The sequence below is a fragment of the Sphaeramia orbicularis genome, chromosome 22, assembly GCF_902148855.1.
Source record: "Sphaeramia orbicularis chromosome 22, fSphaOr1.1, whole genome shotgun sequence".
In the NCBI taxonomy this organism is placed as follows: Eukaryota; Metazoa; Chordata; class Actinopteri; order Kurtiformes; family Apogonidae; genus Sphaeramia; species Sphaeramia orbicularis.
This window is the reverse complement of record NC_043978.1, coordinates 33011340-33037272: the sequence shown is the minus strand read 5'-3', so window position 1 is coordinate 33037272 and position 25933 is coordinate 33011340. Positions and strand designations below refer to the sequence as shown.

Below are 25933 nucleotides of genomic sequence, written 5' to 3'. Positions count from 1 at the left end.
CACAAAAAGCAACAGAAAGGAGGGAGAGGAGAAGGAGGCAGAGTGAGTAGGTGGGATAAGAGGGGGGGCCATATGCTCCTGCACTCCCATGCTGGTGAGCTGCTCCTAGTCCAGAAAAACAACCCGCTGGAGGGATAATCCCCCAGCATGGCGTTTCACACACATTAATTTCCACCATTTTCTGCTATGACTTTCAATACACACCGTGCTGCCTTTCACTGACACCATTAGGCAATGTGTTGACCCATCAGGCTCCACAGTCAATGTGAGACCGAGTGTTTCCATGGAAACATTCGATGTCCATCAACTTTGACATAGTGGACGTGATGTTAATGCTAATTCTGAGCCATGCTTTCAGTTTGGATCCGAAATTTCATTCAGAATACCTGCCGCACATTTCTCCCATTTCCTCTATTCGTGCAAAGTAAGTCAAAGATTAAACCTAGCCTGGTGTTTACCCCTCTCTGTGCTGAACCTGAAAAATGCTTTCTTACATCTGTCTGCTGATGTCTGTTTCTGCTCATTTTAAGGTTTTATGCTATCTCACTGTCTAATCCACCCTTTCATCTTTTTTTCTCTCTGCTTATCTGTGTCTGTGTGGATTAGGTGAAAGTGATGATGCGTATCTGCCCATCTCTGGAGGCTACAGACTCCTCAGAGTCTCAGTCTTTCTTGAAAGTGGACAGCAGGAAGAAGCAGCTGACACTCTACGACCCTGCGTCCAGCCCACACTCCAGTTCCGCTCACAGGAGATCCGCCACTGTGGCTGTCCCAAAGATATTCGCCTTCGATGCTGTTTTTACGCAGGATGCCTCACAAGTAAGAGCCAGTGGGGGACATACACTATTTATATGTGTGGGATTTTTTTGTATATGTTGTGTGTGTGTGTGTGTGGGTGGGGGGGTTAGCCTCTCAAGGGCAAAGGGGTGTCTTCATGCTGGCTGGGTGTGGCCAGGGGCTTAGAGAAAAAATGCCTGTCTTGGGTCAGGGGGCATTCTTACTAGTGTGGGCCTAACAGCTGACCCTTTTAAGCCGTCTGGGGAATGATTTGAATCCACTCCAGTTATATCTAACCTCTCTGTTCATAGAACAGCTATATCTAACCTTAGCCTGCTGTAGGCTTACCCACGGAGATCAAAAGCAAAGGTCACATATGCGTTTACTGTGGGGTGACTTAGGAGCACACAAGTTTGCTCTCTCCGCGGTTTGGAAAAAACAGCCTAGTTTTTAATGGACTGATGTGTCACTCAACGTAAAATTTTCCTTAAAACTTGAGCACAACTATTTCATGTCATTCCCTGTAGTGCACTTGTACTCTGAATAGCTAACAGAGTAAGGGAAACTGTCATCACTGGACAAGGGCGCCTCTGTTATCTTATATCATACCACCTACTTCAGGCAAGTATTTTCCTAAGTAAGCTGCTGATAGCCAGAGCCTAAATGTTGCCGCTGCAGAACTGAGGCCAAGCTGCTAGATTGTGCCGCTGGGACAGCACTGCTGGTGGCTAACAGTAACAGCAAGCTGTTCTGCTGTTAGAGGCCTTGTTTGCTGTGTGATGTATGGGAAGGGGCCTCTGCTGCAGAAGCCCTGCCCCAGAGGACCCATGCTGAAACAGATTGCAAAAATGAGCCACACGTTGCAGCAAACACAAACACACACGAGTGAGTGATGAAAAATACCAAAACATTAAAGTGATTGGTGTAGCCAATGCCAAGTAACACTTTAGTTTTTATGGTATTATTTTAGATTCATTGTTCTCAGTACACTTTGCATGTTTTGCAGTGTTTCTCACATGAGACTTAACTGTAAATTGACTGTTCTCTGTGTTTTTCTCAGGCTGAGGTGTGCTCAGGGACAGTAGCTGAGGTCATCCAGTCAGTGGTGAACGGTGCAGACGGCTGCATCTTCTGCTTCGGACATGTCAAACTCGGTAAGCCCATCCACTGGCAAGAGATTAAACCAGAGCCTTTGTTATCCAAAGAAAACTCTCATAGCTCTTTGTTAGCTGCACTTGATGTCCACAATTGGCTTAGTGGTGCACTGGGGTGAGTCAAGAAATGGGAGATTGGAGGAAAGGAAAGGATATGAGTGTGAGGTTGGGGAGAGGGGTACAGTGCTGCATCAAGGCTCCAGGGCTCAGTCTGTAATTAAAATCTTAGTAATTGGCCTGCCCAGTGCTTTTAGACTGAAGGGCTTGTTCACTCTAATGCTACAGCTTCCACTATCAGTAATTCTCTGCAGAATCATTGCATGTCCTTGGATTAAAGTTTGTTTTTTATTTGGCATGTGCTATTTAGCATGTGATCTCTGAACACCCATACCAGCCATTTATAATAATTTTCACCAGCAGATGTTTAGCCCACAGAATATATCCAATCAGTGTATTCCTTTGTCAACTTTCCAGCTATTTCAGACAAGATGAAAGAGGGAAAATGGGCTGAGAAAAAATATTTACATTTCATATTATAACCATCCAGGAATATATATCAAAACACTTGCTCCATATAGTTTTTTTAAAATATGCATGATATTGCAGTCTGTGCATTAAAAACGCATTAAGCTAATATATATATATATATATATATATATATATGTGTGTGTGTGTGTGTATGTATATATGTATGTATGTATATATGTATATATGTATATATATGTGTGTGTGTATATATATATATATATATATATATATATATATATATATATATATATATATATATATATATATACATATATATATATATATATATATATATATTTTTTTTTTTTTTTTTTTTTTTTGTACTGTTTTGTACATTGTTACATTTCTGTTGTCAAATTTTGCTCTTAATCAGGGATGTGTACTGGCAGTATTGTAATATATTATGGTCTTTAACTGTTATCACCACCATATGCAGGAAAACATTTTAGTAAAAAAATCTGTATTTACAATTATTTTAGTCACTGTAACACACAACATCATAACACTGCTTTTTGAGCATGGTGTGTAAAAGAATTAAACAATAGCACAGCGCTCAAGAGTACTGATATTTTACACTCCTGGCTTTTTGCCTTTTTAAGAGTTATTTTTCTTCTTCAATTGCACAGACAATGTCATGAATTAGATGATTGTCTTGCAATGTATCAAGTGCCTCAGAATAGTTGCATTCTTAAACCACTGTTGTGGCCGGCAGCATATCATGATAGCGGTGGTGGCTGCTCGTCTTTCAGAGAGGGGAAGCTCATTGTTGGCTTACATAAAAAAAAAAAAAAAAAAAAAAAAAGAGTCAGGTTATTTAAACATAAATTTGGCCCTCCGTTCCTTTTTGAGAAAATGGTCTGTGACCTTATCGTACCAAGTAAACAAGAAAACGTTGAAATTATGTTTAATTGAAACAAGGAAGTACAATGAGTGTGCTTTATTTACAGTGCAAGAAATGAACAAGTAATTTCGTAGTGGTTTCTCTCTCGATTTCACAGCAGAATCCGCGACGGTATTAAACTGAATTCTGTCCAGTGAAGGAGTAGATCTCAAAATAGCTGTCAATCAAATGGGATTCAACCTTTTGACTGATCCTCCAATCAGCATGTGGAAGCCTGGTGTCCAGCCCAGCCGAGCTCCGCCCACTGCTCCATTCACCCCCAGAGACGCTGGGCGTCTGGGGACAGGACAACATTGTGGCATTTATCCAATTACCGTCCAGTTTGGAGGCAATGAAAAAAACTGTTCCACTCAGTCCCGTTCAAGTGCATGAACACCGAGCGTCTACGGGCAAATGCACTGAGCAGAGATCATATGCGAAAACAGCACAACGGGAATGTATGAGAAGTGAACAACATCGAGTTCACTGATTTGTGATAAAGCTGATTCTGAATCATCTGTGAGATGAACGTGTTCTAACACATTTGTAGTCAATAAAATGTCAACACAACCGTACATATTTAACCATTTAATTTTCGTAATTTTAGGGGAAGCCGAGCTTCCCTTGCAGTCTATGAGAAATCGCCTCTGCATGATAGTATCATATCATGAGTTCCTCTGTGATTCCCACCCTTTTGTTTAAACATGCTGCATGGAGCTGGTATCTACACACAAGGCAATGTTTTCATCCCTTTCTCCCTCTCTATTTCACACATCCTCAGGCAAGACATACACTATGATTGGCAAAGACAGCTCCACTCAGAGCCTCGGCATTGTGCCCTGTGCCATTTCCTGGCTCTTCAAGCTCATCAATGAGCGCAAAGAAAAAACAAGCACACGCTTCTCTGTGCGTGTATCTGCGGTGGAAATCTTTGGAAAGGATGAGGAGCTGAAGGACTTGTTGTCAGAGGTGTCCACAGGCAGCCTGCAGGATGGCCAGTCCCCTGGCATCTACCTGAAAGAAGATCCTATCTGTGGCACTCAGGTGAGATCACATACTTTATGAAGCACTTTTTCTTTGTTCTCTGATCCTTTCATTCTCTCTGTGGGTTGTACAGTATTAGTCTGTGTAGTCTGTCTGAGTATTGATCTCCGTCTGTCTATGATCCACCTCTTCCTATTCCAAAGATGTTTGACTTTTTCCTCATGTGTATGTGTTTTTCGTCTCTCAGGACCTCCTAGTCCAGCTCCATCTTACCTGCCTCTGAAATCCTTGCTTTATATTTCCACAAAACCCATCTGTGGTATTGATGGCTTTCTTCTTACCTTTGTATTGACTCTCCTGTCAGCATCCATCAGCATCTATTAGCCCTGTACAGCACAATGAAAGTATTATTGGGGGATGGTTGGAGACTGTAGGTTTGAAGGCAGTCACAGGTGTTCCTGTCAGATGTTGTTTTTTAGGATCTGTATAGACTCTGACTTCAAAGGCTGCACAGTCCTATGAAGCGTCATCTTGCTCTTCCTCTTAGCTGCTATGCATTAGGTCCCCTTATGATGCCTCCACCTTCTCTCCCTTTTTGACCTCTTCCTTTTGCTTTTCTTTTTTTTCTGTATCTCACCACCATCATGAGTGACATCTACAGTGAGGAAAGTGGCTCTATCTCATGCTCCACCATTACCTCTCCTAATCCTCCTCCCTCTGTGTGCATATCTGCTGTTTTAATTGCCCTCGAGACCCAATCTAATGGGCAAGAAATATGTGCCGGAGTCCAATTAGCCAGCTACCCTCTCTTTTCCCTTTCCTGTGTACCCCACTAGCCTCTTTCACATCTCTCCTCTTTCTCAAGCCCTATGTGGTCTCTTTTCTCACCCTAACCCTCTTGCATATCCTTTCCTACCCCCACAGCTCCAGAATCAGAGTGAGCTATGTGCCCCGACAGCTGAGAAAGCTGCCTTCTTCCTGGATGCAGCCATTGCTGCGCGGAGCACCAGCAGGCCCAATGCAGATGAGGAGGATCGACGCAACTCCCACATGCTGTTCACACTGCACATTTATCAGTACCGCATGGAGAAGAGTGGCAAGGGAGGAAGTAAGTACAGAACAACAACAGCAAGTCAGATATAGTAGATGTGGTATTGTTGCCAACTTGGGTTTATACATAAGAAGAGTATATTTCTGCATTTTCACACACATGCTGTATAAGCACAGCCAGATCAGCATTTGAGCTCCATGATTTTTGTAAAAACAAGAGCTCTCAAAATTAACGCGTTAACGGAGATAAATCCACATCATGATTAATCTGATTCAAAATTTTAAGGCAATTAACCCATTTTCAGTGTAGAATGACTCTGTGGTAATGCATTTCAGGCAGTTTTTCCAAGTAGAGTTCCTGTTGTGTATGTGCAAATGGGCAGTTGATCCAGTAGTGACAGGCAGCAGAACCAACCCATAAAGATGGAAGATGCTAAACAGCATGTTGGCCCTCTGGATGGGAAATATGAGTACAAAAAAACCAAGATGGAACAGTTGACAGACATAAATTATTATGCACACTCTGCAGAAAGAAGTTTTCTTTTCACCGAAGAACTTCCAGCTTAAAATACCAAATTAACGTGAATCATATGTTAGTCAGGGGATTCTGTTAGTACTTCGGCTAACGCATCGCCCAGCTTGCGACAAACACGTTAAGTGCATATATATTCCCTTTTTTCTCAGGCAAAGTGAAATGAGATTAAACGAATGAGATTAAAGATGAATGATATTTAAATGTGATTAATCAAATTTAATCCACAGAAACCATGTGATTAATCTGATTAAAAATTTTAATCATTTGACAGCATTAGTAAAAACCTATATAGTCTGTATAATTTAAGTATTTACATTAGTGGCTCGTATTTTAAAGACATAGTATGTAACATTTCCAAATTAAAATGTCTAAACTGACAAAACTTATGTGATACAGGTTGTTGACATATGGTTCAAGTGTTTCCAACAATGCTCAACTGCAGAAAAATACATAATTTTATTAGATTTAATGGCTTGCTCCTTTTTCCTGTCTCTCAATTTCCTCATGTCATTAGCTAACTTGCTTGTGTTTTCTTCTTTAAAGAGAAATTATATAACATGAATATCCTGTATATGACTCAACACATTTTGATTAAACTTCATGTCATGTGTAAACATAATTTCTCTGTGATAGACTTCCATCAGCAATCTCATGTCCCCCATTCAGCATCAACTGCATCCTGTGCATTCAAGAAATGTCACGTGTTAGGCGATGATGATCTGTGACTGTATTGTAATTTCTTTAAACATTACTATTCTACCATTCTAAATATAAGTATGTATGTGGGAAACATAACTGACATTCCAAATAATTATAAGCTTTTATAATGAGTGACATGGTTAGAAATGGGTTCTAACTATAAGTAGAATAGAAGTCCTTCATTTCGCATTTACTGTAAATATGGATGACGTTGTTGTAGCTTCTGCAGGACTTTATTATGCATGTATTGTGCCTCAAGTTGTAGTGAATGGAGATTTGAAGCTCTGCCGACAGGACTTGAATATTTTTTCTGCTAGTGTTGCAATTACATCAGTCATCCACATAAAAATTGGTAATAGTATGAAGATTTATTTGGTGACAGCCAGTTCCCTGTGGCTGAATTTTAAATCATTGGAAGAGGACTATATTTTTTGTCTCAGATGAGTGTGAGCCTGTTTTTTGTTTTCATGTTTGACCAACAGAGTCTCCTTGTTACCCAGACATCTGGAGAGAATTTACCACTTCAGTGTGGGAATCTAGCTCATAAATAAATTACATAGCTTTGACAGTCACCCGCCTAATTTAGGCTGAGCTGTGCCACTCCTGCCATCATCATGGAACTGTGTGTGAAGAACTGACTTAGGGGAGGGAGTGTCTGTGCTCACCTGGTTTCTTTTTGTCATTGCTGTAGTGTCAGGCGGACGGAGCCGACTGCACCTCATCGACCTGGGGAGCTGTGAAAAGGTCCTAAGCAAAAGCAGAGACGGTGGGGGTGGGTTGTGTCTCTCTCTAAATGCACTGGGAAATGTCATCATGGCTTTAGCAAATGGAGCAAAACATGTACCTTACAGGTAAGAAAACTGCAAGTTTTTGTTTTTTTTTCACTGTGTGTTTCACTCTCTCACTCTCCTCTGTGAAGTTGTATCTATAACGAATTGTTTCAGACGAGTCGCTGCATGCGTTAGCCTTGCAGGTTTGTTCTGTGACTACTTAGTTTGTTTAGTATGGCTCATACAGTAACCCTCATTGTTATTGCATAAGATTATATTATAGTCATTCAAGTATGACAAGATTAATGGCTTGTCATTAGGGATGTTTTTCTTTTCATCTTAAAGGTTAATAATGGCTTGTCATGGAGAGATTTTAACCCTAATTATTAAATGTGGCTCTTCATTTGCTAATTAATATAACTTGACTTTGTAGGGACAGCAAACTCACCATGTTGTTGAGGGAGTCCCTTGGAAACATCAATTGCAGAACCACCATGATCGCCCATATCTCAGACTCTCCCAACAACTATGCTGACTCACTCACCACCATCCAGCTGGCATCCCGCATTCACCGCATGAGGAAGAAGAAATCTAAGGTACACTGATGAACTGATTAGCAATGATAAATGGGGATAAAGACATTCATTATTAAATGTATAAACAATTTCTGAAAGTTATTTCTAAAACAATTTGACATCACAGTAATTTGCAGGCTTATTACTGCCAAATGATTACTGCAATAACTGTGAGTCATGTGATGCTGGTAATTATATGAATATAAATGCACAGCAATTGTTATTTAATATCATATTGAAGTGTTGAAGTTATAGCAATTAAATTCCTAATTTGCATGTGTCCCAGTGATTAAATTCAACATAAATCACCACTTAAAATTTCAAAAATTTTCTTCCTCCTGTAAATCTCCAACTATTAAGCAAATGCTTCTGCGAATCAAGGATTAGTGGTGCAGTAACTCAGAGCCAGTTTTTCTCAGCTCCTCAACACATAATCATGTAATCAATACCACTGCCCAAGGAGATGTGGAATACATTCCCTGGGATTAAAGAAATATATGCTCCAGATAATTAGAGGGAATGACAGCATGTATTTATTTTGTTCCAGGCATTATTATTATGCAGTCATCATCCAGCAATTTACATTATAGACATTAATTTCTGTGGTACTATTGACGTGCACTTTTAACCTTTAGATAAATATTGACTGGCAATTTCATAGAAATTAATATTTTCTCTGTGATTTATTTTACTGAAGTTGTTAAAAATTAATTTACTATAAATTGCGTGGGTTTAATATAGTTTCACAAAATGTGTTTCCTTAATAATTTAAGAAGACAGAATCACATTACTGTCCTCGCTTAGCGAGCTCATTTTTAAACCACAAAGAATCATTTTTGTTTTACTCTTCTTTGTAGTATGCCTCCAGTTCATCGGGTGGGGAAAGCTCCTGTGAGGAAGGGAGGATCCGCCGGCCACCTCACCTCAGACCCTTCCACCCACGGACAGTTGCCCTGGACCCAGACCTGCCCTCTTTACTCAGTGACCCAGACTACTCCTCCAGTAGTGAGCAGTCTTGTGATACTGTCATTTATGTTGGCCCAGGGGGAGCGGCGATATCGGACAGGGAGCTTAGTGACAATGAAGGTCCGCCTGCCTTTGTTCCAATCATCCCTTCCCTGAACAAGAAGAAGTCTGCAAAAGACGGACCTCTGGACAGAGATCAGTTCTTTAAATGCAACACGTTTGCTGAGCTCCAGGAGAGGCTAGAGTGCATAGATGGTAGTGAAGAACCTACTGCCTTTGTAGGAGAAGGCAAGCGCAGCCAAGCTAGCCCCAAAATGGACAAATCGAAGGAGAGCCAAGGCTCTGTATCACCAAAGACTGTTGCAAATATTTCTTGCACCCAAGAGGGCATCTCACCCAAACAATCTCCAAAATCCGTTGCCACACCACCATCCTGTAGTCCCAACGCTAAATCTAAACTGGACAACACCAAGAAACAGTGTATACCTGCAGAGAGGACTGTATCAGAGAGTGTTCAAAATGTATGCAGAACCAGTGCAGATGGTGAAAAGGCCTTGAATTCAGAAAGTCACATTAGTTCAAACAAAGTGGCAACCTCTGCTGCAGCTAACTCTGAGCCTGTGGTGAGAGAGAAGGTGTACTACAACAGGAAACCCTTGCCAAAGCCTGCCCCACCACCTCAACAAAGAGACGTTAATAAAGAAAATGCTGAAAATAATGAGGAACGATCAAGTACCAGAATGCCACCTGTTGGAATGAGCCACCAAACTGCAAAAAAGAGGGATCTTTGTACTTCCCCTCTGGTCCGAGCTCCAGTTGAAGTGTGCCAGGTGCGTTCTACATTAAGGGAGAGGTGTCTGGATCGGGATATCCTTAGAGCTACCGTCACCTTGCAGCAGCCTGTAGAGCTAAATGGCGAGGATGAGCTGGTGTTCACTGTGGTGGAGGAGCTGTCAATAGGCAGCATTGTAGATAAGGGTCGGCCATCCAGCATTATCAGCTTTAACAGTGACTGCTCCCTTCAGGCCTTGGCCTCTGGCTCCCGACCTGTCAGCATCATCAGCAGCATTAATGATGAATTTGATGCCTACACTTCAGCTGTGGGAGGAGCAGAGGTCAACATTGCAGTGGTCACACCCCTCCAAGAAGGATCAATGGAGTGTATAGATAGGAGGGGTTCATCTATCAGCTCTTGGCTTAGTGAGGTTAGTGTTAGCACCTTGGAAAGTGAAGGGGCTCATTCTTCGGAGGTCTTTCTTCCACAACTCAAACACATGGGACCAGAGGGCACCTTTTACTTTGATTCCTTGGATATGTTCCCCAGTGTGTCCTCTCCTAGAGATGCCAAGAACTCTTTAAATGACAGTGGATTTGGTTTTTCTGATCAAGACAGTGACAGTGTTGCCTCGAGCAAACTATCATTGACAAAGTACCCTCCATCTCCAGAATCAGCCAAAGGCTCTCTCAGATTCACATCTAAAATAACTAAAGCTCACTCACTTAGCTCCTCACAACTTCCACAGGGCCCATCCATAGTCCACTCCAGTCTTCCCCGGAAGATAAAACCTACCTCATCTATCTCTCATAGTAGTAGCAGTAGCAGCAGCAGCAGTAGAGAGCCACTAAGGCAGGAGACAAAGCAAGATGATCCTTGGCAGCGCATGGGCAACCACGCAGAACCTCAATTTTCTGACTCCAACAACACCAGCAAGTTCCTCAGATATCCCCCAAGCGGCATTCCGTCAAGCAGAGTTGTCAACAACAGCAACAGTGTACCTCGCCCACCCAAGGTGCAGGGGTCTACCTCATCACAAAGGGTGGTTGATGGCTGTGAGAAATCAGCTTGTAAGAAATCTGATCCACCCAGCAAAATGCCTCAGCTGAGACGAGGTGCCACAACTCTGGGAACCGTACCCGTGATCCATTCATCTACAGAGTACAAGGGAACTCAAGATGTTATTGCATCTACCACAAGCCTTAAATTCTCCTCTTTGGGAAAAAACAACAAGGCTAACTCACAGAAAGCGAGCAACATCCCTAAACCTGGTTGCACCTCACCCCCTCCTCCTCCAGTGAGAAAGTCCAGTCTTGATCATAAGACTAAGACCCTGCTCCCCCAAAGTGCCTTAAAGTCAGCATATGGGGAGGCAGGGAGAGCTTCTGGAGTTAGAGCAGCTGTATCAGAGGATGAGCTTGAGGTACGACACAGAGTAGATTCTACTAGTGTCAAAACCTCTGGACTCAAGTCTGACCTCATAACTGCCAAAGTTACCTCCAGCCTGAAGAGCAGAGGGCATAGAGGAGAGGCTGGGCAGCATTACGGCAGCCAAATGTCCCTGGACAGGTGTGAAAATCTGTCCTTATCGGGTTCTAGAGCTGCACTGAGTAGGGAGAATAGTGGGGCGAGTCTGGGGAGCAGCAGTAGCAAGTCCAGCAAGTCGTTTCAAAGATTTGGCATTCCTAATTCATCTAGTTCACCTATTGCTACCTGTCCATCATCTCCATGTGGGGGAAGTGTTAGCAAGCCTGGTCAGGTAAAAGCTTCTGTGAATCCCAGAGCATTAGGAACAGTTAACAGTAGTAAGGCACGCTCACTGTCCGCCAACAACTCTAAAGGCCTAAGCTCCTCCACCAAGTCTTTGGCCGCCCCTGTGACCAGAAATACCAATGCCAACCTCCCTCCTTCAGGACGAACATCAGCTCCTCGGACCACTGCTGCTGTTAGCGGTAAGCCTGGCAGAGGAACTATTATGGGCACAAAGCAGGCTATGAGGGCTGCAAATAGCCGGGTGAGCGAACTGGCAGCAGGCAACGTATCAGGCAAACAACACATGAGAGGTTCAGGAGACTCAGACAGTGGGAATGACAGTGGGGTGAATGTGAGTGATGACAAATCCCCCATAGCCATGCTGCCCTCTCCATACAGCAAAATTACAGCACCGAGGCGGCCTCAACGCTACAGCAGTGGCCACGGCAGTGACAACAGCAGCGTGTTGAGTGGGGAGCTGCCTCCAGCTATGGGCCGCACAGCTCTTTTCTACCACAGCGGTGGGAGCAGCGGATATGAAAGCATGATCCGTGACAGTGAAGCCACAGGCAGTGCTTCTTCTGCTCATGACTCCATGAGCGAGAGCGGCATGTCATCTTCAGGCAGGACAAGGAACTCCAAGTATCCCAAGAAGAGAACAAATGGTGAGAAACTAAGCTGGGTGTAAGCAGGTATATGCACAAATATCATGAATATATCACAAGTTGGTAATAGCATTGTTTACAAGATTTAGCTCACAAAGCTCGCAAGTGAAACTACACACATAGATTGCATCTCAGAATGAATTCTTTCTCCAAGGAAATTAACCTTGTGGGTACTCTAACTTTATGAATCCATTCTTATTACATTCACAAATTGGTATTTCAATGGATTTTCTCCCTTCCTGAATCAGCAGCATACATTATTCATACATACTGTGTATAGGAAAAAGATAATGAATGTTTCAAACAAGATAACTTTGAACTATGTGATTATCAAATAAGATGAATTGAACATGAGCTGTAGTGACCTGGTTCATGTTTTTGCAGCCTTGTATATATAGCCATTTGAATTCATGTGCATAAAACCAACCTTCTGAATTTATTCAGGCTGTGGATATACAGAATTGTAACTCATGAAACCCTCATAAATATGCAATCTGTGCAACTCGGCCAGCCCGTGTAAAGCCTCGCATTTACTTTACATCTTCGAGTCAGACTCATAGATAACAGCAAATACTACTATTGTATGTCACAATCATAACACGTGTCTGTCATTCTTTCACAGGCTTCCAGAGAAGACGGCTAATCCCGGCACCCCTTCCAGACACCTCATCCCTGGGGAAGAAAGTGGGCACTGCAGGCCAGTGGGTAGACTTGCCCCCAATGTCTGGACAGCTGAAGGAGCCCTTTGAGATCAAGGTGTATGAGATCGATGATGTGGAACGGCTCCAAAGAAGGCGTCAGGAGGAACCCACAGAGGTGAGGAAAGGGTCACTGGAGACTTGTTCTGCATGGTGGTTCATTTTGCTGAACTTGTTTTAGATCATGTAATGTCTCAGTTGAGGTCTTGTAAATCCCACTTGGCTCAGCCTCAGCAATATTTTGCATGTATGACATTGATCCGATACATGCTCAAGATGTGCCACACTGGCCAACGTTGTGGGAATGTCTTAGCTCACATCTTCCCAGTTTCTTTTTAAAGACCGTGACAGGAATAATATGTCTCAGATGTGTGACCTTCAGTTAGCTCAGTGGCGAATCCAGGCATTAAAATGTCTGTGACCAGATTCCCACCGCTTGGTATTTTGTCAGGGCTCTTCAGGAATGTCAAGAGTTCAGAAGGCAATTATTGACGAGGGTTAATTGGTTTGAATATGACTGATGACTCTACTTACTGCTGACGATAGTGGTGGTGATGCTGAGGGAGTAAAAAAGAAAAAGAAGATGGCATGGGAAGGTTGGTCAGGCAATGTGTGATAAATGCAAGGCCGTCGAGCACTATCCCAAATCAGCCCACTGCTAGAACTCATCACTGGTAGCCCTGAATGGTTTTATAGCTGACTCCTCTTCTGTGGATCATTAACTGCTCCCACAAGTTCACTGCAGCCAGACAGGGATTTGTTAAAAGAAGATATTAAATCAGCTAGATGGTGGTTTGATTTACTTTCAATTAAGAAAAAAATGATCTTTACTTTTTTTTTTCTCTACCACCCATTGCTGACTGAATGGCAAGTAACAGATAGCTGCATGACTTCCCCCTTCTAGTGGAACATATAAATCAATAACTTATGTGTATATTAATATACTGTTCATACTGTTTTATGTATGCAGTGTTCTGTTTTCATTTAGAATTTTAACTAGTTTTATCCTCTCAAATCCTTGTCTTTAGCAACCATTCCAGGATGTTGATAAGGTAAGCTAAGATTTTTTTGCTGGATTAAAGTATAAAACAAGAATGAAGTAGTTTCTATTCTATTCTATTCTATTCTATTCTATTCTATTCTATTCTATTCTATTCCCAAAAAAGCCTGTTTTTCCTAGTTCTAGTTAAATTTACAGGTGAAAATTACCTGTAACTGAGAAACTTTGTAAAACTTTTAAAACCATAAGGGCATTTTACCATTTATTTTCAGCTACTGACTTTCCGTAATCTGCTTTTACTTTCAGGGCCTCATGTATTTTAACAGTAAGTTGAAATTGCTGGAAAGAAGACAACAGCAAGTAAAAGAACTGAGGGCAAAGCATGAGATATTGTTGGAGGAGCTTGAAGATACCAAGGTTCGACTGATGATGGATCCCAGCAAGTGGATAGGAGAATGTAAGTAACTGCAGAAGAGTTCTTTAAAGGATATAATTCTGTTATAAAACATCTCACTAAGCATAAGTGAACATTTCCTTTTCTCTAGTTGAGGTGGACCAGAATTTGGATAAAGACTCTTCAGAGTACCTGGAGGCCTTGGCACAAGTCACAGAAGAGCTGGAGTTTTGTGTCAACATATGCAAGTCTCGTGTCATGATGGTGACCTGCTTCGACATCAGCATGTCAACGCCTGGCGCTCAGGAGGGACTACGTGAAGTCGAAGTCTGAAGACAAAAGCAAGTCGAGGATGAGAATAAGGAAGTGAGAAGACAGAGGATGATGAAATGTAGCAGCCAGCTTATAAATATTACTGGAATAAAGAGATGCTAAACAAGATGGAGAAGAGAGGGGGATCTTTGCCTGGAAGAGGAAATCTTAACCACCGAGCTACAGTGCCTCGTTGTCCACGACGTGTGTTAATGGCAGAGAAATAAAACGTGAGCACAATTGCTGTTGCTTTTATGGCCAGGCAATGGCCAATACTTACTTTAGAGTCAATGAACAACACCTGGAGTGCCTTTTTTATTGTCTTGTTTTGAGTCATTATTTTTCATAAGGTGCAGGTATCTTAGGCATACCTAAGCAAAACCCTGAACATATTGCTTTTAAAATAAAATATTTTATATCGCATTGTATAGTGTATTTATATGATTATGTGGTGTGTACAAATATCCTTTAAGGGAAAAAAATAAAGAGGAAAAAAGAAAAAGCAATAAGCTAATGTTATTGCGCTCCCAGACCTTGCCTTTTCACTTGTTTCAAACCTCAGTCAGCATTTTATCCATGTTCATTCAGCCTCTTGCGCCTTATGTTAACTCTCTGGTTCTGTAGTTTTCTAGACTTTCAAACTGGACTGTGTTATCTCATCAAGGACTGCATTTGCTGTTGTCACTCATGCCCTGCTGGCTGGCCTGTGAAAGCTTGCAGGGTTGAGTGAATGTTTTACCTTCCAGTTGCCTTGATTAAAATGAGTCTCAGTGGATGCACTAAGGTAGAGCAGCAGTTACTGTATGTTTCTAGACGGATGGAGAGCCTATTCGAGCTTTTTTAACCCATGTTTATCTCACGGAAAATGAGATGTTAAGCCAAAACATATCAATCAGAGGGCCACTGTGACAGATTGTGATTGATTATTCCTGATTCAGCCATTGTCTCTGGTGCCTCAGCCAGCGAAGAGACATACTGTAACCTTCCCTACACTAGCCTATATGATGATAACATGATGAATAGTTGGTGGCTGTGCTCATCATCGAGCCCGGCTTCTCTCGAAAGGGGCGTGGACCGAGTGCTATCTGTACACTGTAACACAAAGAGGCACAGATGAGATGGCTCAAGTCTTTTGTCCTTTTATACATGTTCAAGCACTAATAAGCCTCAGCTCTATGCATTCCAATACAGTTACTGCAACTCCTGTAAAAACCTCAATATTCACTTAAGGGCGGCAAAACAGTCTGGCCTCTTTTTGTCCTCAGTCCCCCCCTTTTTTTCCAAGTAGGCAAATTTAACAAAATGAATCCAGTGTCTAATACAAAAACTTTCCTATGAAGCAATGCAGCGACTGAGAGTAAATAATCGTGACACTGTTTAACAAAATCAATCATGATATTGACTCTGAAGCTGCAAGAATGTGCTTATTATGAATCAAATGGCTGACACAGATGAACGTGAAAATGATTGTTAAAAACAAAACAAACTGGCTTTGTTGAATTTTGATGTGTTTTCTTTCTGTTTCTATGACAAATATGTTGTTTTTTCCCTTTATTTTACAAAAATGTACTTTCTCAGGCCCTCTGAAGATGCTGCATGAGATTTTTTAATCATTTTTAACAATGATTTTTACTCCATTTTTACCATTCTGATTTTTTACAATAACTTCAGCTTTCACTAATGTGGGGTTAGGCTCATAAATTAACTATTAACTATTACCAAACCAAGACCTTTTTCCAAGAAATTATTATATGTAAGGTCATTTTTCATATCAAAACCCATATTTTCGAATACCTTTGTTTTTTAAAAGGGATTTTCAAACCCTGTGTACAAATGTATGATATGGCAGCTTGTGTTTTCTTTACAGTACATGTGAATAAAATGGTTCTTCTTACTGATAATTCTGAGTTTATTTTGATTCCTCCCCACATCATGGACCTCACACCTGAGATTATATGTTTTGCGAAGACAAATAAGTGGTATCCTATGTTTTAATGATTTTCTGACAAATGACAAGTCTAAATATCTTTGGTTTTAGCATCAGGACTGCACACGCAGGCACATTTTGTACGTCCGTAAAATGCTTATTTAAGTGATAGCCTACACCAACCCAGACATTCACTGATTAGCCTGTTATTCAGGAGTGTGTGGGTGTTTCTGTGAGCAATTTATTCCCCCTGTGCACCTGAATGCACCACAATCCTATTGTTTTGGGTTGTAGTCATTAAATTTTTTTGTATTATCCCAGTAATGACACAAATGCTTGTGCAGAGTTCAGCTAAGATTAGATTAATATTTAAATATTTCAGTGGAGTGACTGACCATAAAAATGTTTCTCTTTCTCCATTTGTTATTGTATGAGGTCAGATCAAGGTTAGTTGTTTTTATTTATATGTATTCTAAGTTAGGTAACCTCATAATAGTGTTGCTTCTGCCGTTCTACACACATTAATACCAGTGTTGGGAGTAGTGCATTACAAAAGTAATGCATTACAGCAACAGACTACTTTTTACTGTAACGCAGTGGTGTAAGGCATTACTAATCAATTTTCAGTAAGACTTTACTCAATGCATGTTCAATATATATTTTAATTTGAGTAATCTTACAGTTGCTTCTGCTGTTTTACATACATTAATACCAGTGTTGGGAGTAACATGTTACAAAAGTAATGCATTACAGTAACATTACTTTTTGCTGTAACACTGTAGTGTAAAGCATTACTAATTAGTTTTCAGTAATATTTTACTCGATACATCTTCAATATATATTTTAATTTGAGTAATCTTGCGGTTGCTTCTGGCGTTTTACATACATTAATACAAGTGTTGGGAGTAATGTGTTACAAAAGTAATGCATTACAGTAACAGACTACTTTTTGCTGCAACGCAGTGGTGTAAGGCATTACTAGTCAATTTCCAGTAAGATTTTACTCTATGCATATTCAATATATATTTTGAGTAATCTTATGGTTGCTTCTACCGTTTTACATATATTAATACCAGTGTTGGGAGTAACCCGTTACAAAAGTAATGCATTACAGTGACAGATTACTTTTTGCTGTAACAGTAGTGTAAAGCATTACTAATTAATTTTCCAGTAATATTTTACTTGATACATGTTCAATATATATTTTAATTTGAGTAATCTTACAGTTGCTTCTGCTGTTTTACATACATTAATACCAGTGTTGGGAGTAACATGTTACAAAAGTAATGCATTACAGTAACATTACTTTTTGCTGTAACACAGTAGTGTAAAGCATTACTAATTAATTTTCAGTAATATTTTACTTGGTACATGTTGAATAGCGCTTAGGTTACAACACACTTTTCACCCATAATTTGACTGCTCAAATGAAACCCCCCCCCCCCCCCCCCAAAAAAAAAAACCCCTCCAAAACCCCCAGAAAGACTGTGACCTTATCAAAAAGGAATAAAAAATGTACCAGGAGAGTTCTATTTCCTGTTGGTTTTCAGCCAATGGGTGACAGTCCATTGGTCACGTGGACGTATGCTCATTACTAACCCTAACCCTGCTTTACAGAAGCTAGTTAGCATTAGCATGATCCCTGTGATCAGCAATGACAAGGTAAGCTAACGTTTCCCTGACTAATTAGAATTCTTTATCAATTGCGGCTCTATCTACGTCCTCGGTGCCCCCTGTTTGAACATGTAATATGTAGAAAAAAATGTAAGCGTCCCTGCTGGCATTCGAACATTGTACTTAGGGGCACAAATTTATACTGTGGTCAAACCAGCCTCTAGTGTTTTTCATGTGCGCTATTTATCTGATAATTACGGTTAAGTTAGTTGGCTAAAGTGGTTTGAGGTTATTTTTAACATGACGTAAAATCTTTTTCCTCCGTAAGTGTCCACGAATATGGTATTTTTGGTATTATTACTTCATATACTATCAGCAAAAACACTATTAACTACTTTTACTGTGAACTTTTGGAATAATCATACTCCAAAATCCCTTCCAGGCTACATGTGTTTTTGTCTGAAATAGGCTTTAAGACTAAATTCAATGATGAATAAAATACATTTATCCAGTAAGTACCTTATGAATCTAGTATATTTGTAAATAGTACTTCTGGGGATGTAACGATATGAAAATTTCATATCACGGTTATTGTGACCACAATTATCACGATTATTATTATCGCCGTATTGTTGAAATTGTGCTCAAAATGTTCAAAAAGTACTTATACCCACACTGAAATAATTTAACCAAGTTGTATTTAAAAAAAAAAAACAAAAAAAACAAAACAAGTAAAATAATAGGCACAATGCACTTTCTGCTGGCAGAAACATTCAAATATTAACCCTTAGGGGTCTGAGCCTTTTTTTGGCCGTTTTCAGTCCTTTTGATTTTGCCTTTATGTACTATATAAACAAATGTTTACTATACCCATGTTTGGTATCTTTTTTTTCAGCACAACTTCATTTATATCAACTGCCTATTTTTTTTTTTTTTTTTTTTTACATTAACCTACTATATCAACATAAAAGGACAAAAATCACAAAAATATATAAAATCCGATTTTTAAAATGTATATAATTTATTGCATAAATAACACAAAGATGCTTAACAAACCTTTTCAAAGACTTTAAAAGTGACTATTGGTTCCAAATATTTGGTATAGAAAATTAAACTTGTAATAAATCAAAACTATACTCAAATATCTGACATAAAAGCATATCTTTACATAGACGTTTTCTCCTGAAAACTGTGGTAATCAAACACGGTTATCATTATAATTAGAATTTAAACAGTAATACTAACTGTTGGCAATTTTACCGCGGTTTATCGTTATACCGATAATTGTTACATCCCCAAGTACTTCATATACTATTAGCACAATCACTATGAACTACTTTTACTTTTCACTTTTGGAATAATCATACTCCAAAATCCCTTCCAGGCTACATGTGTTTTCATCTGAAATAGGCTTTAAGACTAAATTCAATGATGAATAAATTAAATTTATCCAATAAGTACCTCATGAATCTAGTATATTTGCAAATAGTACTTCATATACTATTAACACAATCACTATTAATTACTTTTACTTTGTACTTTTGGAATAGTCATGCTTCAAAATCCCTTCTGGGCTACTTTTGGAGTAAATTGATTTTATTTTATTAATTTTATTTGTCAGTGAATTTAGTCTTTAACACTATTTCAGATGAAAACACTTGCAGCCTGGAAGGGATTTTGAAGTATGATTACTCCAGAAGTACACAATAAAAGTAGTTCATGCTGTATGTGCTAATAGTTTATGAAGTAATAATACAAAAAATACAAGATTCGTGAAATACTTTTGGAGGAAAAATATTTTATTTGATGTAAAAATAGCCTTAAAACCAGGAGTCATGTAACACATTACAATTCTGAGACAGTAATATTGTAATGTAAGGAATTATTTTTAAATAACAGTAACAAGTAATCTGTAATGTAATACAGTTTGGAAGTAACTTGCACAACACTGATTAATACTCTGCAGTTCCTGTGCAGGTCTAATAATTAAGCGGAAGCCAATGTGTCTGTATACATTTTGTTGTAGCTGGGATGTAATAAGTTGCAGAAAAGTATAGACGAGTATTGTTGAATTAAAGGTTGACTTTTTGTGTTTCTTAACAAGTTTTTGGAAGCCACACATTATCCCATAATCTCCTATAAAGTCTGTTTTTTTTTTTTTTTTAACCTATCTGTCCCATCATCTGCTGGTATAGGCTATGTGGGTAAGTTTGTGTACCTAGTAAGAGAAAATACAGTGGCCCCTGTTATTTGAATCAGTAGTATCAGATGTACAATAAGTCATTATTAAAATGATCATTTTAATTTTTATGAGAGGGTTGGGGTTCAGAGTGATTAATTGCACCATGTATCAGGGGGCCCTGGGCTCTGTGTGATCCAAGAAGTCCTGTTGAGTTATTATATACTGCAGACATGAGCATGCGTTCAGCTAGAAACTGTATCATGCTGTGTAATAACATCTAGCCTCCTTCCTGTTAATTCTGTTTTGATCAAAATCATTAGAGGTCAACTTGGCTGACTGGTGAGACCAGCTGGACAGTTTGTTTCAGATCAGGTTCTTTGGTTGATTTTTGCTGTGAAGCTCAGTGGGTGTTGGAAATAGTGAAGAGTAAAAAGACAAGGTTTTTGTATGCTTATTATACTGACACATGGTGTTTACATAAGGTGTAAATCATAAGCCATAGGTGTCACTATACATTTGACTCAAAAGGCCTTTAATAGTCTCATATAGCCAGACCTACCTACACACTTTGTTATTTGCACTCGAGATAGCTCTGGCACCATAGGGAAAAAGCTGTGTGCTTGTTTGGCATACTGTCAGAACCTAAAAAAGATAGTGGCGCTGTTTTTATTGGATTTCCAATTGTCAGAGTAAAACAAAAACAGTAAAACAAGAGAGTGTTTGTGAGTGTTATGTAAGGGATGTAACAACAAAAATGACACAAAAGATGCAACAGAACCAAAATGATTAAAAAAAAAATAAAAAAAAGATGAAACAAGATGTAGAACTTGCAGCAAGATGAAAAAGACACTGAAGGTGCAACAAGATGAGAACTATGTGAATAAGGGAAAGACAAAAAACAACATAAGATGTAATTGGATGTAAAACAAACAAACAAACTTTTCAACACTGCTTTTTATGATGGAAGAGTAAAAACAGTGTTGTGTAGTTATTGTAAAATTCCATCCAAAGAAGACAAAATAGATTTTTTGGAGTCTTGAGATAAAAAAGTTGGGGAACCACTGATGAATCGCACTTGCATTGGGTTGTGTTAACCATAGCGTGCATTGACAGTGTCTTTGCAAGATAGTATTTTGGCAAAACATGAACATCTGTATGTGGGGAAGCAAGCTGTGGTATTCAAATGATTAAATCCCTGTAAAAAAAAAAAAAAAAAAAAACAACCCGCCATATAGGCTATAAAGATGTGACTTTGTGAAAACTTGCCTTTTTCAGTTTGTATCTAACTGACTAAACTGTACATCCTGTGATCCAGACTACTCCTTTATCAGCTCACATAAACAAATGTAAAGATAGGGAATGGCCTTTATTACCATTAAGTCATTTTAAAGCCTTGGTCAGTTGACGCCTTTTGAGAAATCCCTCAGAGCCAGTCTGCTCAGGCAGCACCTCACTACATTCTGTAAGTCGTGTGACTGGAAGCCGTTGGCCAGGGCTTCTGCAGACGTCTGATAGCTGCTGAGTCTGTGCTGAGCTCAGTCAGCCCTATGTATCCCACTCACTTTGCCTCAGGCCTGATCATTAGCAGGGAGCTGGATATTGTATGAGAATAGAAATGAGTTCACTGAAAAGTCAGGAGTTCTCTGCAACCCAGCACTGACCCTTTGTTGGAACTTTTCCCTTGGATTTCTCTGATAGTTTTTATCCTTAAGACTCTGCTTCCTTTCTCATTCCATTTATTCTGTTTTCCTTTCATCATGTTTTATCTTTGTTCCTATTAGCCTCTACATGATTCCAGTGTCTATTCAGTGCAAAAAGGTTGTCTGTTGTCTTTTCTTATAGGGTTCTTGTTCGTCTTCTGTCATGTTAATCGCATATGACACACTTTAAATCTTCAAACACTGTCTGCATCCCTTAAACAAAGTCGACATTATATTTTTAACCTTGAACTAAGAGGTGACCACATGTAGTTGAGTCTGACTACATGATGATTAGGCTACAAGTTTTTATATATACAAGCAGAAATGCTTTATGAACCACCTCTATCCAGCCTTCAAACGAACCTCTGTTTGGCTGCCTGCATCTGCCCTGGGCATTGTTAGTGGTTGTTGCTCAGTTTTGGATTTACAGCTCTCCAGTCCCACAGATTGGTCTGTCTAAGCCAAGCTTGCTCTTTGAAGACGACCCATAAACCTGACCAAATGCTGCCACTTATTTTCAGTAATTAAAACAAGCTGGCGTGCAGAAAAGTCCTTAAATTATCAGAGGCAAAGTGGGATGTGAGGCACACACACACACACACACACACACATAGTTTCTCAGACTGCATGGTTGTGCTTCGGGGGAGCTGTAACTATCGACATCTCCATCCTTAAAATAGATTGCATGTGTTAGGAGTTCTGCACCACTACAGGAACCTTAGCAGGTATGGTGTGAAAGGATTCCCACCCATATGAACTGTAAATCTTGGAGGGGTGGGCATACAAGTCCAACAATATGCCACTAAGCTGAGATAATGCCACAAGCACTAAATCAAACTAAAGCGATCCATAATGTGAATGTATTAATTAGCTTTTTAGTGACAACTTGAAATGACCTATCATTGATCGCGTGTACTCTGCATAATTTAGTAAGCAGATGGTGCAAGACCAGATTAAAAAGATAGAAAAATGTGCCATTATAAGGTATAATGATTTAGCTGATGTAAAACTAATATGGTACTGTTTTCTTGTATAAGTACTGCATCAATGCATCAGTGAATTCCCAGTCTGTCTGCTTTGGATAAGAGCAAGATGTGCAGTTCAAGTAGTTTGTTGTGTCTTGACCTGCATGCTGGCACGGTAATAAGAACCTAGATGATACTGTACACACATACAAGCACGCACACACACACACAGCCTGCATCTCACTGCATGACAGAACACATAAAATACATCATATTTTATTATGTGTCTGAAGCAACAAATAAGTCACAGGAGAAGGGGGATATTCCATTTATTTTTTATTTTTTTTTTATATCATGCAATTTTCTGGTTATGTCGCTTTTGTTTTAACAATAATGTGATTCAGATTGCTGGTTATCCTTGCTGTGGACATGGGTTTATCATATTTGGTCACCACATGTGCACTGACCTTGTCAAAGAATAATGAGATCTGCCTTCTCTGTGAAATGCACTGACCTTGTTTGTCTGTGGTCTTATAGTCCCCTGGTCCAGATTGCATGAAGATAACCACTGATTTACATAAAGGCTTTGTTTAGACACACTGTCTTAAAATGCATTTGGAATACTAATGTGGGCAGGTAATGCACAATGAATATTCATGTATTTTTTTAAAGGTTCTACTCAATTGAGCAGAAAAAGAGCAAGGGAAAAGGTCCGTGATTACATCAGATGTTGGTTAGGTTGCAGTACACTATAGTCAGGTTAATGAATTTGTGTTCTCCTCTGCAGGTCTTGTGTTGTTTTTAAGGCTTCTGTGGTTGTAAACTTCTGTAAATTGCACTCAGGAGATCACTGACCGTAAAAAGTTTTATGATTCCCAAATAACTTAATTCCAGAAAAACTTCTCACTTACTCATTGCTGTTAATTGCACAGTGAAACGGAATAGCAAGCCATTCCATCAGGTTCTCCTCAGCTAGCAGATGGGCAGGAATGATGAAAAACGCCTTTTAATTAGTCTGAAGACTTTTCTTCATAATCGGCAGCGCCTCTTATATTTAAGTTTCAGTGGACACCAGACAGGCTCGTAGCTGGCTCTCAGCAGTAACCATCTGGTGGACAGCAGATCCGGGGCTACAGGGTGGCTCCCCACTCCGCTGAACTGACACATAACCCGAGGGCATGACCAAAAGGCCTGGGCTGAAGGAACTTTTTTTGGTTTTTCCAATTTCCTTTTGTGTTATGTATGGGAATATACAAATGAAAAAAAGCTCCAGACAGGTATATGATAATTCAGAGGTATGTGACGGTTATCAGCACATTCATGGAATTGCATATGTGAATGTATGTTGAAGGTGGGGTAGGACATGTTTTCCTGGAGCATTTTTCTACTATATTGCTTAAAACCCCCTTCACACCTTGATTACAGCCAATTAATTAAATGCTCTAACACAAAAATAAAATTTTTTTAGTAACCTGTGGAATGGACATTACTGGAAAAAATACCATCCAATCATTTTCCATCCATCAAAATGATTGAATGGTGCTGTCCATCAAACTCAACTGCCATTTGCTGCCCCCCCCTTTGTGCATGAATCGCGTATTCTCAGAGGCTTGGAGCACTTGTACAGGAAATGGAGCCAGAGCTTGGCTAGTTATATTAGCTATATTGGTATGGAAAATTCACCCGCAAACTGTTTTCTCACTAACACAAATCACTAGAGAATGTAACGTTAGCCAGTCAGGTATGAATTGATGCTGCGCGGTGCTCATGAACCCTCGGGAACAAGCATTGCGCCTTCTGATACTCAGGAGGCGTGGCTTCGGGGGGAAGTCTGAAGAAAGGGGACTTTTGATTTGTGTGTTTTCAAAATGTAGCTTGCTTGTACCATTTTTCCAGGACCTTCTACCCCACCTTTAATTATGTAACATATAGGCTGCTACCCATTATAATGTTTCACATCTGAATAGAATCTTACCTGTGAGGCAGCAAATCGTAATCTTATTTTTAAACTGATTTAATTTTTATCAGCCCTGTGGTGATGCGTAAACATCTGCATCTTCTAAATGGTTCTCAAGTGACACTTTAATAGTAACACCATATACTTCTTGTAATTTGATGGCATATAATTTCAGAATAATTACCACCCGGGGATTGTACATTGAAAGGCTGTGTGAGACGCAGGACACATTTTCAAAGGTGATTGTAAACTTCCTTTGAGCTTGGTTGATTTCATATTCAGTTCATCACCAGTTCTGATTTTTCAAGGGCTTACTATAACTTATGCAATGGAAGAAAATTATGTGGTTTCCAGTCCCTGTTATGGTTACTGATAAGATTATTTGGATTTCCAAGCTTAGTGGGTAGCAGATTTGTGTGTTTTACACTCCTGCTACTGTGATGAACAATTCTTTGTGTCACATTGGAAAGGTGTTTGATTTTTTTTTTTTTTTTTTTTTTTTTAGGGCTGTGATTTCCTTCTCAGTCTGTCTACGCTCAGTCTGCCACTAAGAAAGAAGGTTTTCTGCACTTCAAGTGTGAGAAATCCCTCTAAAGTAGTCCTTCACCAAAATATATTCTCACATGTTTCCTTAATCTTGAATTGACAATACTGCATTGTAGTCTTACGCACAAGCCTCAAAAACAGCAGAACAAATTGGTGGATAGAAAAGTGGAGCTGTTCTCATTTTTGTATGATAATGTGAAATAGTTTCATTAGATGGAAATTACAACTTCAAAGAGAATTTTGATAGAGTATCTCTGCACTAAATATTATCTAGAATTTTACCATAAAACCTTTGCACATGAACTCACATGCTATGCCAATTTGACTGCAAACCAAGACTAGGCACGGCATATTATATTCAGAGGTAACATATTTACCGTATGTATGTTTAACACTACAAAATATAACCACACTGTCATGATCCCACCTCAGGGTTAATCCACTATTCAGACAAAGCCTTGTTCTGCTCAGTGGCTTTCATCTGCCCCTCACTCACACCTATAGATTATGTGTGCTGTTTTCATTTAC

General features: G+C 39.6%; 1 protein-coding gene across 4 annotated transcripts in view; it reads left to right on the top strand.

The window, feature by feature from the left end:
• The window catches only part of kif26ab (kinesin family member 26Ab), an 81719-nt gene extending 65304 nt beyond the window's left edge, over positions 1 to 16415 (top strand). For all 4 annotated transcript variants that reach the window (XM_030126258.1, XM_030126259.1, XM_030126260.1 and 1 more), the window contains 11 exons: positions 607 to 819; positions 1838 to 1931; positions 4121 to 4383; positions 5248 to 5431; positions 7299 to 7458; positions 7811 to 7973; positions 8810 to 12110; positions 12733 to 12926; positions 13837 to 13860; positions 14115 to 14265; positions 14354 to 16415. In XM_030126258.1, the coding sequence (XP_029982118.1) occupies positions 607 to 819; positions 1838 to 1931; positions 4121 to 4383; positions 5248 to 5431; positions 7299 to 7458; positions 7811 to 7973; positions 8810 to 12110; positions 12733 to 12926; positions 13837 to 13860; positions 14115 to 14265; positions 14354 to 14535 (4929 nt within the window). In that variant the 3' untranslated portion in view covers positions 14536 to 16415. The remainder of the gene's footprint in view (positions 1 to 606; positions 820 to 1837; positions 1932 to 4120; positions 4384 to 5247; positions 5432 to 7298; positions 7459 to 7810; positions 7974 to 8809; positions 12111 to 12732; positions 12927 to 13836; positions 13861 to 14114; positions 14266 to 14353) is intronic.
• Positions 16416 to 25933: the final 9518 nt, after the last annotated feature.